Consider the following 16818-nt stretch of genomic DNA (forward strand, 5'->3'; position numbering starts at 1 on the left):
CTCTGCGACCACCCGGATCTTTCAGACTGAGGGGCAACCTCTGGAACAGCACAAGCAGCCGTGTCCGGCCGAAGATCAGTATCAGCCTGAAACCGGTTCGTCAGACAAACTGGAGAGGCCTTTCGTTCAGCCCTCCCTGCCACTCCCCGAGACGCTTCCACTCTACCACAGGTGGGGGATCAGCCTCAATGTGGGCAGTATCCTGGGGAGCCACAGTCGTAGACCGATCGGGGGATGCGTGAGACGAGCTGGCCGTCCCCAACAAACCCCCACCTGGAACCCCACAGTGATGCCCATTGGCAACAGCCTCAAGCTGTGTGACTGAAGCCAAGACTGCCTGAAGCTGGGAGCGAAGGGATGCCAACTCAGCCTGCATCCGAACACAGCAGTTTCAGTCCCTATCCATGCTACAAACTGTTCTGCAAAGAACGTCTGAACTAATCTACAGAGAGCACAAAGAAATCAACACAAAATTTAAACAGTTATTAAAATACAAGATTGCCTAGTAAACGCAGTAATGCTGCTACTTGCGCACTGCTGACACACTGCTCTGCGGCGGAAGGAGACTACGCGATTTTACACTATTCAGGTACTAAAACGCGATGCTACAACTCTCAAATACTATAATACGCCCGCAATTTATGAATTAAACAATGCAGGTACTAAAAGGATTAAGAATTAAACTGTGTAACAAATGAGTGAGCTAGGAGTATACGACTTCCTGCTGGCAGCTGCTTATCCAACGGCGGCAGGGAGCACACTGGCTGTGACCAACCGACACTGGCCGTCCAAAACAAAAACAGTAGACAGACGACTACGCGAATTTACACTATTCAGGTACTAAAACGCGATCCTACAACTCTCAAATACTATAATACGCACGTAAGTTATGAATTAAACAATGCAAGTACTAAAAGCACGCAAAGAAATTAAGAATTAAACTATGTAACAAATGAGTGAGCTAGGAGTATACAACTTTCTGCTGGCAGCTGCTTATCCAATGGTGGCAGGGAGCACACTGTGTAAAGGGCCCGTTTTTCCCTGTGGCTCATCACAGTGTAATAATTATGAATTATTCAGTTCATTACCCCTGTAGCCTTTAGCATCTGTGCAAGTAAACAACGTCCTTCCATTTCTTTCAGTGAAACCACACATCAGGTACATAGTAGCCAACTTTTGTCAGCACAGCACCTACACTTCGCAATCTACATGTGCTATGAATGAACAATATGGTTGTGTTAATATAATCATATCTAGTAGGATAGGCGGCGTGGTATATGATATCTACTGTAATGAATAATATTCTGTTTTAAACGAATAATTGTTGAAAAAAATATGTATTCGCATCGGGATCCATCGTCGTTCGTTGACTACACAGAAATAAGGAGAAAGCTGGAGACAATGTTTAAGGAAAAGAATCTTCCAAAGAACCAAAAGACAGAACTCGCATTACAGAATGAAAGAATGAAAGCAAAACTAAATAGTTAACAATACATAAAAAGAAAATTTGTGTAATATTATGTGCCTAATTGAATTCTGTATCACAGAACTTGTTTCTGCTAGTGTTCCCTTTACAAAAAACAAGCTAGTTTTATTATGTTTATAATTGTAAAACCAAAATAAATATTCAGATCAATTTTTAATACAGACCTATGTGCTTTTTAAACAACTGCTTGTTTTGGAAAGGTATATTACTTACAAGAGAACATTCTCAAGTGTCAATGAGCTATCTTTATGAAACTTTGAGGGTGTGTATAGGGGGAAAAAATAATGCCCAATTTCACTCCTAAGGGGTAAAACACATTAGGTTTGGAGGATATTATATGTAAAAATGTTTCTCATATAAAATTTGTTATGTAATTAACATTCTCGAAAGCTGTATAATAGAATTTTGGAATAATCTGAAATTTTTAAAATACGTCATCACCATTAATTAAGTTTGACAAATGAAAATCTGATTTACAACATAAACTAAAATAACTTTCAAGCTACATACATCTACATGTAAGAAAACTGGTTCCTGAAATACCATATTCGAGGATAAACCGGTCACAATTTGCCGTCAGAGTATTTTAAACGTACCTGATTATAATATCTAAGTACTCATTAATAGTCTAGTTATTTGGTTTACTTTTACTTGTTGTATGTATTACATTAATTTTGGTTTTTAGTTTCACATACGTGTGTTTTGTTAATTGAAAATAGTAAGTAACTCATTATCATGATTTAAAATCATTACAATAATGATAATCTATAAATAAATGCTTAAAACGCGACGTTTTCTTACACCTCGCACATAAAGTGAACGAAATTTCTTCACATAATATGCGTAACGAAGTACACAATGTAAAACAAAATTAGGACAAATTAAAACTGTCTCTAAATATTCCGATCTATATCAGGCATATTTCAGAACAAAATTAGGACAATTTAAAATTGTATCTAAATATTCCGATCGATATCAGGCATATTTCGTCGTTGTACTAGTGACTGCAGCTAAATTATATTGTTTCTCAGGCGGACATTGAGAAAAGAAATCGGTCAACAAATCTAGATCTGAAAATCTTCTCACAAAGTTCTTCCAATATCGAAAGCTGTATACAGATGACGACTGGACTGTACCTCTGCCGTGAGTCTTTTGGGATCACCAGATGAACAACTTTGTTCTTCTCGGGTATGATGGCCAAAAAAGCTTTTCACACTGACAGCCCTAAGAATGTAACAATAACACAGATTTTTCTCCCTAACTGGGAAAGATAACATCTTTCAACAATCTTTTGGTCTGGTCAGACGTTTGTTTACCAGATTTAGATGCTGTCACAAGGATATTTCGGGTTTCGAAGAGAGATTCTCGAATTGTCGGTCCAAGCGCAACTTAAGTATTTTTTAAAACTATGAAAAGGTGGGTGGTCAGTGTGGAAAAGCCATTTTGACCATCCTACCTAAGGACTTGAAACTTGTTCATCTGGCCATGCCAAACGAATCGCCATCATAGGTACAGAAATGGTATGTATACAGCTTCCGATGTTGGCAGAACATTGTGAGAAGATTTTGAGATCTCGTTCTGTTGAATGATTTTGATTTCAGTCTCCACCTGAGACACAATATAATTAAGCTGCCATACCTAGTGTAATTGCAGCTGCACCCTGAAGAAGGCGTAGGGCAATAGTCGCCGAGACGTCGGAGTTTTATAGTTGACTATTTTATCGACTGTGACAACGGCTGCGGAAGCCTGCGTTTACAAGCAATAATGTTTGTGTATTCCGACTAATAATAATATAAAATTTACTATGAAAATTCTGGTTCTTGTTGAGACTGTCTTTAAACAAGGCTGAAATAAACGCTCTGTTCATCAGCTAGGACACTGAGTTCCACGAAAGGTTTAAGTTTTTCCGTCTAGACAAGACAAGGAGTTTAAGTTCCCTTGGTGCAGTCAACAGTAAATGATGTATTACAAGACTAGTTCGAGGCAAGTTTTACTACATCCACACAGCCACGAAGACTGATCCATTAGCGGTGTCGCCCCGGTCAAGGGCTTTTCCGTGGCGACGGCGACTGGTTGGCTGTGGAGCTGGTGGCGTCGGCTTGAACTGTATGTACGAATGGGACCGCTGCCTCGGAGGCAGATGTCGATGGATGGTTCTGCGACTATCTCAATATAGTCCGACGTATGTTGGGATCGCGGAAGCAAGTAGTTTCCCGCGACCCGCCACTTACGGTGCTGCTAGGGCCACCTAGTAGAGAGCCAGGAAATGTACTTTTCGTCGGAAGATGCTTGGCTTTCAGCCGGGCAATCTACTACGCTGGGACGTATGAAGTGTTGTCGACCTCTCAGGCGTAAGTGCATGACATTTCAATTTCCTTTCCTGTTCCACCAGCAAATAGAGTGATGAAAAACCGCTGTCTATATTCCTCTACACTAGCCCAAATTTCTCATATATTCGTGGTCGTTATGCGAAGTACGAGGTGCATTCAAGTTCTAAGGCCTCCGATTTATTTTCTTCGGATTGGGAAGATACAGAAACATGCGCATTGTTTTAAAATGAGGCCGCGTTCATTGTCATTACGTCCCAGAGATGACAGCACCGTACGCCAGATGGAATTTTACCGCCAGCGGCGAGAATGATAACTGTTTTAAATACATAAAATGGCGACGTTTTCCTTACTTGAACAGCGTGCAATCATTCGTTTTCTGAATTTGCGTCGTGTGAAAACAATTGAAATTCATCGACAGTTGAAGGAGACATGTGGTGATGGAGTTATGGATGTGTCGAAAGTGCGGTCGGGGGTGCGACAGTTTAATGAAAGCAGAACATCGTGTGACAACAAACCGAAACAACCTGGGGCTCGCACATGCCGGTCTGACGACATGATCTAGAAAGTGGAGAGAATTGTTTTGGGGGATCGCCGAATGACTGTTGAACAGATCGCCTCCAGAGTTGGCATTTGTGTGGGTTCTGTGCACACAATCCTGCATGACGACCTGCAAATGCGAAAAGTGTCATCCAGGTGGGTGCCACGAATGCTGACGGACGACCACATGGCTGCCTGTGTGGCATGTTGCCAAACAATATTGACGTGCAACGACAGCATGAGTGGGACTTTCTTTTCGTCGGTTGTGACAATGCATGAGACGTGGACGCCATTTTTCAATCCAGAAACAAAGCACCAGTCACCTCAATGGAAGCACACAGATTCACCGCCACCAAAAATATTTCGGGTAACCGCCAGTGCTGAAAAAATGATGGTGTCCATGTTCTGGGACAGCGAGGGCGCAATCGTTACCCATTGCGTTCCAAAGGGCACTACGGTAACAGGTGCATCCTACGAAAATGTTTTGAAGAACAAATTACTTCCTGCACTCCAACAAAAACGTCCGGGAAAGGCTGCGCGTGTGCTGTTTCACCAAGACAACGCATCCGCACATCGAGCTAAAGTTACGCAACAGTTTCTTCGTGATAAAAACTTTGAAGTGATTCCTCATGCTCCCTACTCATCTGACCTGGCTCCTAGTGACTTTTGGCTTTTTACAACAATGGAAGACGCTCTCCGTGGCCGCACATTCACCAGCCGTGCTGCTATTGCCTCAGCGATTTTCCAGTGGTCAAAACATACTCCTAAAGAAGACTTCGCCGCTGCCATGGAATCATGGCGTCAGCGTTGTGAAAAATGTGTACTTCTGCAGGGCGATTACGTCGAGAAGTAACGCCAGTTTCATCGACTTCGGGTGAGTAGTTAATTAGAAGAAAAAAAATCGGAGGCCTTAGAACTTGAATGCACCTCGTATATGTTGGTGGCAGAAGAATCGTTCTGCAGTCAGCTTCAAATGACAGTTCTCTAAATTTTCTCAGTAGTAGTTCTCGAAAAGAGCGTCGCCTTCCTTCCAGAGATTACCATCTGTTCCTGAAGCATCTCCATAATACTTGAGTAACATAGCAGCTTCTGAAATCTGAGCTGTTGCGATGTCTTTCTTCAGTCCGACCTGGTCGAGATCCCGAATACTCGTGCAGTACTCACGAACAGGTAGCTTCCTTAAATAGACCGAAGTCGCTCATTTACAATCCCTACACTCTCGTTCGAGCCCGCTTCCGTGTCCGAGGTCGCATGTGACGTGGTGCTCGCAACGGGGGTTAGCCGGTTCGAATCTTTCTGGTAAAAAAAGAAGAAAAATCACTGCCTGTATTTGGCGGGCAAGGAGAGGAGAGGTGGTAGCGCACGGTTCCTGATCACTAGACTTTGAGCCAATGCGTTGGTTTAAATACCAATCCTCTCCGCAATGTCTTATGAAATGAAGCGAAGTGACACTGTGGATGGTGATGTGTCTATCGGATGGGGACGTTAAGATTGGGGGCCCCCTTGCTGCTATTACAGAGAGGTGGCTCTTTGCACCACCAGATTACACCCTTGCCCTTATCTCATCATCATGATACAGCACAGACATTACATTTCACTCCACACACACACACACACACACACACACACACACACACACACACACACACAAACACACACACACACTCACACACAGGAGTAGTATTACAAATGTTTTATTGTTGTTGTTGTTGTGCTCTTCAGTCCTGAGACTGGTTTGATGCAGCTCTCCATGTTACTCTATCTTGTGCAAGCTTCTTCATCTCCCAGTACCTACTGCAACCTACATCCTTCTGAATCTGTTTAGCGTATTAATCTCTTGGTCTCCCTCTATGATTTTTACCCTCCACGCTCCCCTCCAATACCAAATTGGTGATCCCTTGATGCCTCAGAACATGTCCTACCAACCGATCCCTTCTTATGGTCAAGTTGTGCCACAAACGTCTCTTCTCACCAATCCTATTCAATACCTCGTCATTAGTTATGTGATCTACCCATCTAATCTTCAGCATTCTTCTCTAGCACCACATTTCGAAAGCTTCTATTCTCTTCTTGTGCAAACTATTTATCGTCCATGTTTCACTTCCATACAAATACTTTCAGAAATGACTTCCTGACACTTAAATCTATACTCGATGTTAACAAATTTCTCTTCTTCAGAAACGCTTTCCTTGCCATTGCCAGTCTACATTCTATATCCTCTCTACTTCGACCACCATCAGTTATTTTGCTCCCCAAATAGCAAAACTCCTTTACTACTTTAATTGTCTCATTTCCTAATCTAATTCCCTCAGCATCACCCGACTTTATTCGACTACCTTCCATTATCCTCGTTTTGCTTTTGTTGATGTTCATCTTTTATCCTCGTTTCAAGACACTATCCATTCTGTTCAACTGCTCTTCCAAGTCCTTTGCTGTCTCTGACAGAATTACAATGTCATTGGCGAACCTCAACAGTTTTATTTCTTCTTCATGGATTTTAATACCTATTCCAAATTTTTCTTTTGTTTCCTTCACTGCTTGCTTAATATACAGATTCAATAACATCGGGGAGAGACTGCAACCCTGTCTCACTCCCTTCCCAACCGCTGCTTCCCATTCATGTCCCTCGACTCTTATAACTGCCATATGGTTTCGGTACAAATTGTAAATAGCCTTTCTCTCCCTGTATTTTACCCCTGCTACCTTCAGAATTTGAAAGAGAGTATTCCAATCAACATTGTCAAAAGCTTTCTCTAAGTCTACAAATGCTAGGAACGTAGGTTTGCCTTTCCTTAATCTAGCTTCTAAGATACGTCGTAGGGTCAGTATTGCCTCACCTGTTCCAATATTGCTACGGAATCCAAACTGATCTTCCCCGAGGTCGGCTTCTACTAGTGTTTCCATTCGTCTGTAAAGAATTCGCGTTAGTATTTTGTAGCTGTGACTTATTAAACTGATAGTTCGGTAATTTAAACATCTGTCAACACCTGCTTTCTTTGGGTATGGAATTATTATATTCTTCTTGAAGTCTGAGGGTATTTCGCCTGTCTCATACATCTTGCTCACCAAATGGTAGAGTTTTGTCAGGACTGGCTCTCCCAAGGCCGTCAGTAGTTCCAATGGAATGTTGTCTACTCCGGGGGCCTTGTTTCGACTCAGGTATTTCAGTGCTCTGTCAAACTCTTCACGCAGTATCGTATCTCCCGTTTCATCTTCATCTACATCCTCTTCCATTTCCATAATATTGTCCTCAAGTACATCGCCCTTGTATAGACCCTCTATAAACTCCCTTCATCTTTCCGCTTTCCCTTCTTTGCTTAGAACTGGGTTTCCATCTGAGCTCTTGATGTTCATACAAGTGGTTCTCTTATCTCCAAAGGTCTCTTTAATTTTCCTGTAGGCAGTATCTATCTTAACCCTAGTGAGATAAGCCTCTACATCCTTACATTTGTCCTCTAGCCATCCCTGCTTAGCCATTTTGCACTTCCTGTCGATCTCATTTTTGAGACGTCTGTATTCCTTTTTGCCTGCTTCATTTACTGCATTTTTATATTTTCTCCTTTCATCAATTAAATTCAACATTTCTTCTGTTTTAATCTACAAGTCATAACCAATAGATTGTGGTCAGAGTCCACATCTGTCCCTGGAAATGTCTTACAATTTAAAACTTGGTTCCTAAATCTCTGTCTTACCATTATATAAACTATCTGAAACCTGTCAGTATCTCGAGGCTTTTTCCATGTATACAGCCTTCTTTTATGGTTCTTGAACCAAGTGTTAGCTATGATTAGGTTGTGCTCTGTGCAAAATTCTACCAGGCGGCTTCCTCTTTCATTTCTCAGCCCCAGTCCATATTCACCTACTACGTTTCCTTCTCTCCCTTTTCCTACTACCGAATTCCAGTCACCCATGACTATTAAATTTTCGTTACCCTTCTCTATCTGAATAATTTCTTTTATTTGATCATACATTTCTTCAATTTCTTCGTCATCTGCAGAGCTAGTTGGCATATAAACTTGTACTACTGTAGAGGTGTGGGCTTCGTATCTATCTTGGCCACAATAATGCGTTCACTATGCTGTTTGTAGTAGTTTACCTGCATTCCTATTTTCCTATTCATTATTAAACCTACTCCTGCATTACCCCTATTTGATTTTGTGTTTATAACCCTGTAGTCACCTGACCAAAAGTCTTGTTCCTCCTGCCACCGCACTTCACTAATTCCCACTATATCTAACTTTAACCTATCCATTTCCCTTTTTAAATTTTCTAACCTATCTGCCCGATTAAGGGATCTGACATTCCACGCTCCGATCCGTAGAACGCCAGTTTTCTTTCTCCTGATAACGATATCCTCTTGAGTAGTCCCTGCCCGGAGATCCGAATGGGGGACTATTTTACCTCCGGAATATTTTATCCAAGAGGACACCATCATCATTTAATCATACAGTAAAGATGCATGCCCTCAGGAAAGATTACGGACGTAGTTTCCCCTTGCTTTCAGCCGTTCGCAGTACCAGCACAGTAAGGCCGTTTTGGTTATTGTTACAAGGCCAGATCAGTCAATCATCCAGACTGTTGCCCCTGCAACTATTGAAATGGCTGCTGTCCCTCTTCAGAAACCACACGTTTGTCTGGCCTCTCAACAGATACCCCTCCGTTGTGGTTGCACCTACGGTACGGCTATCTGTATCGCTGAGGCACGCGAGCCTTTCCACCAACGGCAAGGTCCATGGTTCATGGGGGTAGGAGTATTGGAGTATTGCATATGAAAGAAAAAAAACGCTAGTTTCATTTCATATCGCTTTGCAACGTTACTCCTAGATATGTAACTGACTTGACTGTACCAGACAGCATATTATTATTGCTGCATTCAAACTTTACTCGATTTTTTTTCATGTTCATCTGCATAACCTTACTAACTAGAAATTTTGTCTATGTCATCTTGTATCCTCCTACATTCAGTCAACGACAACACCTTCCCATACAACACAACATCATTAGCAAAAAGCTACAGACGGCTGCTAAGTCTGTCCGTCAGATTAATAGCGGTCGTATCACACTTCGCTGGGACACTCCTGACGATATCCATGTCTCTCACCGTCGAGGACTTAAGAAATCTTCGAGCCATTCACTTATCTGGGAACCCTTTCCCTGAGCTCGTACCTTCATCAATAGTCTGTAGTGGGGCACCGTGTCATACGTTCTTCACAAATGAAGAATATGGACTTCGCCTCTTGTCCTTAATCCTCGATTCGCAGGATACCGTATTGAGAGAAGTGGACATTTATAAATTGTAACATGTATATTCCACGCACGAAAACTTACGACAGGACAAATTTTATATCGAGTGGTGGAAAAGTTCGGTATCTTCACACATTGTAAATATTTTCGGTGCCGTACACAAGTAAAAAGATAAATATGGTTGAAAAGCCAATGAAATTCAATTCCTTTGTCATGAGGTACCAAAGACCATGTGTCCCTTCCACCAAAATCATCAGAAAATACAAGTGAGGGCCTCTGAAATGCTGTTGGTGGAGTTAGAGTTCACGATGTAGGGGCGCATGCCAACAGGTAGTTCACATTATGTTTATGTAGTGTGGCACAATAGTGTATACACTGATCAGTAAGAAAATTATGACCACCTAACTAATAGCCGGTAGATCCACCGTCGGCCCAGGTAACACCAGCGACGCATCATAATATGGAAGCAATGAGGCCTCGGTAGGTCACTGGAGAGACCTGCCACCACATATGCACACAAGTCACCTGATTCCCGTCAATACTGCGGAGGGAAGCGATGAGGTCTGACGCCACATGCAGTAACATCCCAGAGGTGTTCGATCGGGTTCAGTTTTGCTGAGCTGTGGGCGACCACATCAATTGGAACTCGCAACTGCCGTCCTTCAACCACTCCATCACAATCGTGGCCTTATGACAATGGCTTGTTGAAAAATGCCACTACCGTTGGGAAACGTGATCGTCGTGGTGCGTAGTGGGAATATCCGTGTTACTGGTAAGTCTCATATATGTACAGTATTTAATAATTTTTGAATATAGCAAGTGAACTAAATATAAACCTAGTCCCAACAAAGAATCACATAGCGCTATTAGAAAAAAGTGTTCCGAGACTGTTACCTGAAATGCTCCTCCATGATACTGACAAGAGGGAGATTGAGCTAATAATTAAATCACTAAAGACCAACAACTCTCATGGATATGACAGGGTATCTAGCAGAATACTGAAGTATTGTCCATGTATGTTAGCCAAGTACTTAACCATATCTGTGCTCGGTTTCCTGACCGATTAAAGTACTCGGTAGTGAAGCCACTTTACAGAAAGGGTGACATGGATAATGTTGACAAATTTAGACCTATTTCTATGCCATCGGCGTTTGCTAAAGTTATGGAGAAGGTTGTATATACAAGGTTACTGGAGCATTTAAATTCACATAATTTGCTGTCGTATGTACAGTTTAGTTTTAGAAATGGTTTAGCAACTGAAAATTCTATATTCTCTTTTCTCTGTGAGTTTTTGGGGGCATTAAATAAATGGTTACGAACGCTAGGAGTTCTCTTTGATTTAACGAAGGCTTTTGACTGTGTTGACCACAAAATATTACTGCAGAAGTTGGACCATTATGAAGTAAGGGGAGTAGCTTACAACTGGTTAGCCTCTTACTTTAAGAACAGAAAGCAGAAGGTAATTCTCCGCAATATTGAGAGTGGTAGTGATGCTCAGTCTCAATGGGGCTCTGTTAAGTGGGGCGTTCCCCAAGGGTCGGTGCTGGGGCCACTGCTGTCTCTTATTTATATAAATGATATGCCTTCTAGTATTACAGGTGATTTAAAAATATTTCTGTTTGCTGATGACACCAGCTTAGTAGTGAAGGATCTTGTATGTAATATTGAAACAATATCAAATAATGTATTTCATGAAATACGTTTGTGTCATGTGGAAAATAATTTGAAGCTAAATCACAGTAAGAGTCAGTTTTTACAGTTCCTAACTCACAATTCAACAAGAACCGATATTTTGATCAGACAGAATGGGCATATTATAAGCGAGACGGAACAGTTCAAGTTCCTAGGCGTTCGGATAGATAGTAAGCTGTTGTGGAAAGCCCATGTTCAGTATCTTGTTCAGAAACTAAATGCTGCCTTATTTACCATTGGAACAGTATCTGAAATAAGTGACAGTTCAACACGAAAAGTAGTCTACTTCGCATATTTTCATACGCTTATGTCGTATGGTATTATTTTTTGGGGTAATTCTTCGGATTCAAAATGGGTACTTTTGGCTCAATAACGGGCTGTTTGAGATATATGTGGTGTAAGTTCGAGAACCTCTTGTTGACCCCTATTCAATAGTCTGGGAATTCTGACATTGCTCTCACAGTATATATTTTCTTTAATGTCGTTTGTTGTTAGCAATATTACCATATTCCCAAGCGTTAGGAGCTTTCACTCAGTTAATACTAGGCAGAAATCAAATCTGCATGTGGAATGCACTTCCTTGACTCTTGTACAGAAAGTAGTGCAGTATTCTGCTGCATCCATTTTCAATAAGCTACCACAAGAACTCAACAATATTAGCAGTAACCCAAACACTGTTACGTCTAAACTGAAGAGTTTCCTCATGGCACACTCCTTCTATTCTGTCGAGGAGCTCCTGGAAGAGCTGAAAAATTAAGCAAATTCCAATGTTACACTGTTGATTTTCTTTATTTAAACTTACGACTTGTCCCCTGAATATGTTTCTTATATTTCATTTTATCTGTTTCTACTATCGTGTTATCATTTCTTGTATTGACTCGGTCCATAACCATGGAGACTTCTCCGTAATTTGGTTCCACAGAACAATAAATAATTAAATAAATAAAAATAAATATATAAATAAAAGCGAAGGTGTGTAAGTAATCTGCCACCAGTGTGCGATACTCCTTGGCTATTATGATGTCTTGCAGGACCTCCACTGGACTCATATTGTAAGTAGGCTGTTTAGGTTTTCTTATTGGTAACGCCGCTTAGCGCTCGGTATGAAAAATCATTGGCTGTGCTGTGCGCAGTCTGTGTTTAGTTTGCATTGTTGTCTGCCATTGTAGTGTTGAGCAGCGGCAGCTGGATGCTAACAGCGCGTAGCGTTGTGCAGTTGGAGGTGAGTCGCCAGCAGTGGTGGACGTGGGGAGAGAGATGGCGGAGTTTTGAAATTTGTAAGACTGGATGTCATGAACTGATATATATATATATATTATGACTATGAAGGTAAATACATTGTTTGTTCTATATTAAAATCTTTCATTTGATGTTAAGACATTATTTATTTGTTCTGTTTTAATGCTCATGTGTGAAGTTGATGTTTCGAAATTTATTCTGATTGTTTATGTATGTGCTCCTGTCACAATTCCTGTAACACTGATGTATTTGCTATTTCGATTCTTTTGTAAAGCCTGTACTACTGCAAATGTTATCTGTATTGTTATGTTCTTTAAAGATGTATTTTGTACCTTTGTTATTGTATTCTTATGATATAAAATTGTAATTGACACCAGTTCATCAAATTAAGTAACTTGTAAGTTATATTTCACTGCACACATTTCTGTTGGTCATAGTATATGGACAATATGTGAGAAGTAGGGACTGATAGTGTTTGCACATGTGTTAATAATTCAGTAAGGGACTGGATAACAGCATTGCTGGTTGTAAGGACATTTCAAAAACAATTTTTGTGAGCGCACAAGTGGTGGTTATGGACTTGCTATATTATCCGCAAGACTCTTCAATGGTGTGCGCCTGCACAGTCAAACAGATGGCTGCTGGCCATCTCTACAAGGACTACAGTGGGTCTACACCTTTGATGACCCACCAATACCATTATTTCTACAAGGACTGCAGTGGGTCTGCAACTCTGGTGGCCCACCAATAGTAATCTCTACCAGGACTACAGTGGGTCTGCTCTGTGATGACCTACCTACCGATAGTCTTCAACGTCGACTGACTCTGCTGTGGCCCATTACCTGTCTGCATGTCAAGAGTCAGCACTGTCTTTCGTTGGAAGTACAACACTACGTCTTCAAGACTGCTTAGAAATCCAGTACTTCCAAGTGCAATTTCTTTTATTGCTCAGACTTTGAAAAAAACACTGCAATTTTACTATGATGAACGATCAGGACTGTCTTTATGGACTGTGAGAGAATTTTAGCTTCTGACCAACATTGTATCAATAAGTGTGTGCATTTGATATCTTTGTTATAGTAATTATGAAAATTTTTTATCAAATCATTATTGGCCACTGCCCAAAACAATTTGTAAAATTTTTTTGTGGGGAGCATGGGGGCTATGTAAGTAGGCTGTTTAGGTTTTCTTATTGGTAACGCTGCTAAGCGCTCGGTATGAAAAATCTGTGCTGTGCGCAGTCTGTGTTTAGTTTGCATTGTTGTCTGCCATTGTATTGTTGAGCAGCGGCAGCTGGATGCTAACAGCGCGTAGCGTTGCGCAGTTGGAGGTGAGCCGCCAGCAGTGGTGGACGTGGGGAGAGAGATGGCGGAGTTTTGAAATTTGTAAGACTGGATGTCATGAAGTGCTATATATATTATGACTAGTGAGGTAAATACATTGTTTGTTCTCTATTAAAATCTTTCATTTGCTAACTATACCTATCAGTAGTTAGTGCCTTCAGTAGTTTGAATCTTTTATTTAGCTGGCAGTAGTGCGCTCGCTGTATTGCAGTAGTTCGAGTAGCGAAGATTTTTGTGAGGTAAGTGATTTGTGAAACGTATAGGTTAATGTTAATCAGGGCAATTCTTTAGTAGGGAATCTTGGAAGTCAGATTGCGTTGCGCTAAAAACTATTGTGTGTCAGTTTAAGCACAGTCGTGTATAAATTGTTCTAAGGGGACGTTTCAATATATGCCCACGTGAACGTTCTCTAGAGCAGCCAGCTTGTCTCTGTCCCGGAGTTCAGGTGTCAAGCAGCTGTCCCTCTGGAAGACGACGGATTTATGCCCCGCCCCCCTTCAATCGGCACCATGAAGTCTGGATTCATCAAACCATGTAACACTCTGCCTCTGCGCCAACGTTCAGAGCCTACGGGCTTGTGCCCATTTCAGTCGTAGTTGCCGATGTTGCTGTGTTAACATTGTCACATGCATGGCTGCGGAGGTCCATCATTACGAGTGTTCGGTGCACTGTGTGTAGAGACACAGGATGATGTTCGTTCCACCACAATTTGTCACCTGTCCTGTTTCACCAGTCTGCCCAGCCTATGACGTCCGACATCTGTAAGGAGGGGTGACTGCCCCACGACGTCTGGACGTGGTTTCACCTTGGTTTCGGCACGCGTTGAAAATACTCACCACAGCACTGCTCGAACACCCGACAAGTCGTCCAGTTTCCGAAATATTCGTGCCGAGCCTTCTGGCCATCACATCTGCCACTCGGTCAAATTCAGATAGATCGTGCGCCTCCTCCAGTCTACATATATATATTAAGCTCTCTGATAGTACATGCTGCGTGCGTGTGTCTGATACAGTACGCTCTCTGATACGACACGCACCGTACGTGTGTCTGGCTCGGAGTCATTCCTCACCAGGTGACACTGCTATCGCCTGGACGGGTTTATATCGATAGTACGTCGGTGGTCATAATGTTCTGGCTTATCATTGCACAGTAGGTATACAGAACCACTCCAGCTCCACAAGATAACTACCCTCCATATCTGGTAGTTACTAAGATATTGTCTCTGCCAACGGAAAACTAACACCCTAAAGCAATCGACACACGGAGCGAATTAGTTAACGTTGACGTGCCGCTCTACGAGTTTTGCGACGTCACTTCCAGCTGTTTCGCATTGAATAGCCATTCTATCACTTGAAAAGTTAAATACTGCGATATTTCGGCAAGATACCACGTAAAGTAGAACAAATAGGAAGCTAGAACGCTCCGTACATTCCTAGCCGTATTTGTACTGTTCAAAAGGAGCACATATTCAGTGTTTTTTTTATTGTTATACGTTAAACCGTACGAATAAGTGTCGTTTCTAAGAACCAGCACATTGCCTCGTGAACGAATCGCTTCTTCTACTGGTTGTTGTAATATAATGATGGGACACGTCATATCGGTGGATGAAGAATTTCATGTTCAGTTATATTCACGTTATGACGTGCTTGTTGTTAGAGGAAGACGTTTCAAGGCAACGACCCACTGAAGATTCATGGAAACGTGTCGTTCTTGTTAGGATCTGTTACAGTTAAATGGCAATAGCATTTCGACGATTAAAGCCTTTAGAAGATCGTAACATAAATTACGAGGTCACTAGAACCTGAGTTTTAGCATAGCACAGTTGGTTGCGGATCTGCGGAATATGTTTACGTAGATCGGTAAAAGGTTCTCGTGCTGCTTATTTTCTTTCGCCTTCGTGTTTTCTAAATGGTTGTGGGAATTTTATACGAAATTAATAGAAATAATTTACGTAATATTTGATGTGTAAATATAGGTGCGTTCTCTGTCACGAGTGATTTTTTTCAGTATGGTGAGCTTTTACAAATTGATGGCATTACTAAATGGGCAAGTATAATTTCTGTGTGATTAAACGTTCACTGATATTGAAGCTTTCTTTATCCAGACCACAGAAAAAAGAATATGATTGGTATATGGACAAGGGAGGAAACGTGTGTTTTAATCGCGCTAACGGAGGAATTCTACCCGGGTACATTTCCGTGGACAAACTGTAGGTTCTGCGAACGAAATAATGCTGACAACTGCCGTTGGAGAGCGCTGAGAGCGTATGATTATGTTAATCAGCTCATGACATGTGCCGACGGTACTGTCTCTGGTGACGTTGGATATCCCATCTGAGTGCACAGCAACGTTAGCTGCCTCGTTGCGTGCCGATGTCTTACCGGACTGAGAGATTTCTTTGGAGAGGGGTGGTTGTGGAAGGGGGTTGGGGGGGGGGCTCTGGTAACATAAGACAAAGGGAGAAGTGGGGAAGGATTACACTCCAGTAATTGACAAATATTAATGGCGGTCCGGCGGCGAAGGACGTAATCCCTCCGGCGGCCTGCTGTGATGGAGAACCGGGGCGTGAGGGAGGCGGCGGCGGCGGCGGCGGCGGCGGCGGCGGCGGCGGAGGCACCGTCCAGCTAGTGACGTCACCCAGTGGCTCGGCGCTGATGAACGGCGGCATTACGAATTAAGTCCCCTGATTAGTTGCGGCGCTCCGCTGACAGATGGCCGGCTCTGCGGGCGCCCGGCGCCTGACACTCGACGCACTTATAATTAATTCCTTTTTCTCGTGTGCCGGAAGCAGGCGCTTAAAAATTTATGCTAGAAACGCCAGCTGAATGATTTAATTTTGTTCCAATATAGCGCAAGCTTTCTTATGTCAACATGTAATCTTGTTACCGGAGAGAAGCACTGCGATATTTATACTTCACACTGAGATGAATTACGATACTCGAGAACA

General features: G+C 42.1%; 1 protein-coding gene across 1 annotated transcript in view; it reads right to left on the bottom strand.

Moving 5' to 3' along the window:
• LOC126286829 (uncharacterized) overlaps nucleotides 1–16539 on the bottom strand; it is a 159781-nt gene extending 143242 nt beyond the window's left edge. Inside the window, exon 1 of the mRNA XM_049984886.1 lies at nucleotides 16351–16539. Coding sequence (XP_049840843.1) covers nucleotides 16351–16539 — 189 coding nt within the window. The remainder of the gene's footprint in view (nucleotides 1–16350) is intronic.
• Nucleotides 16540–16818: the final 279 nt, after the last annotated feature.

This window comes from Schistocerca gregaria, chromosome 1, assembly GCF_023897955.1.
Source record: "Schistocerca gregaria isolate iqSchGreg1 chromosome 1, iqSchGreg1.2, whole genome shotgun sequence".
Lineage (NCBI taxonomy): Eukaryota > Metazoa > Arthropoda > Insecta > Orthoptera > Acrididae > Schistocerca > Schistocerca gregaria.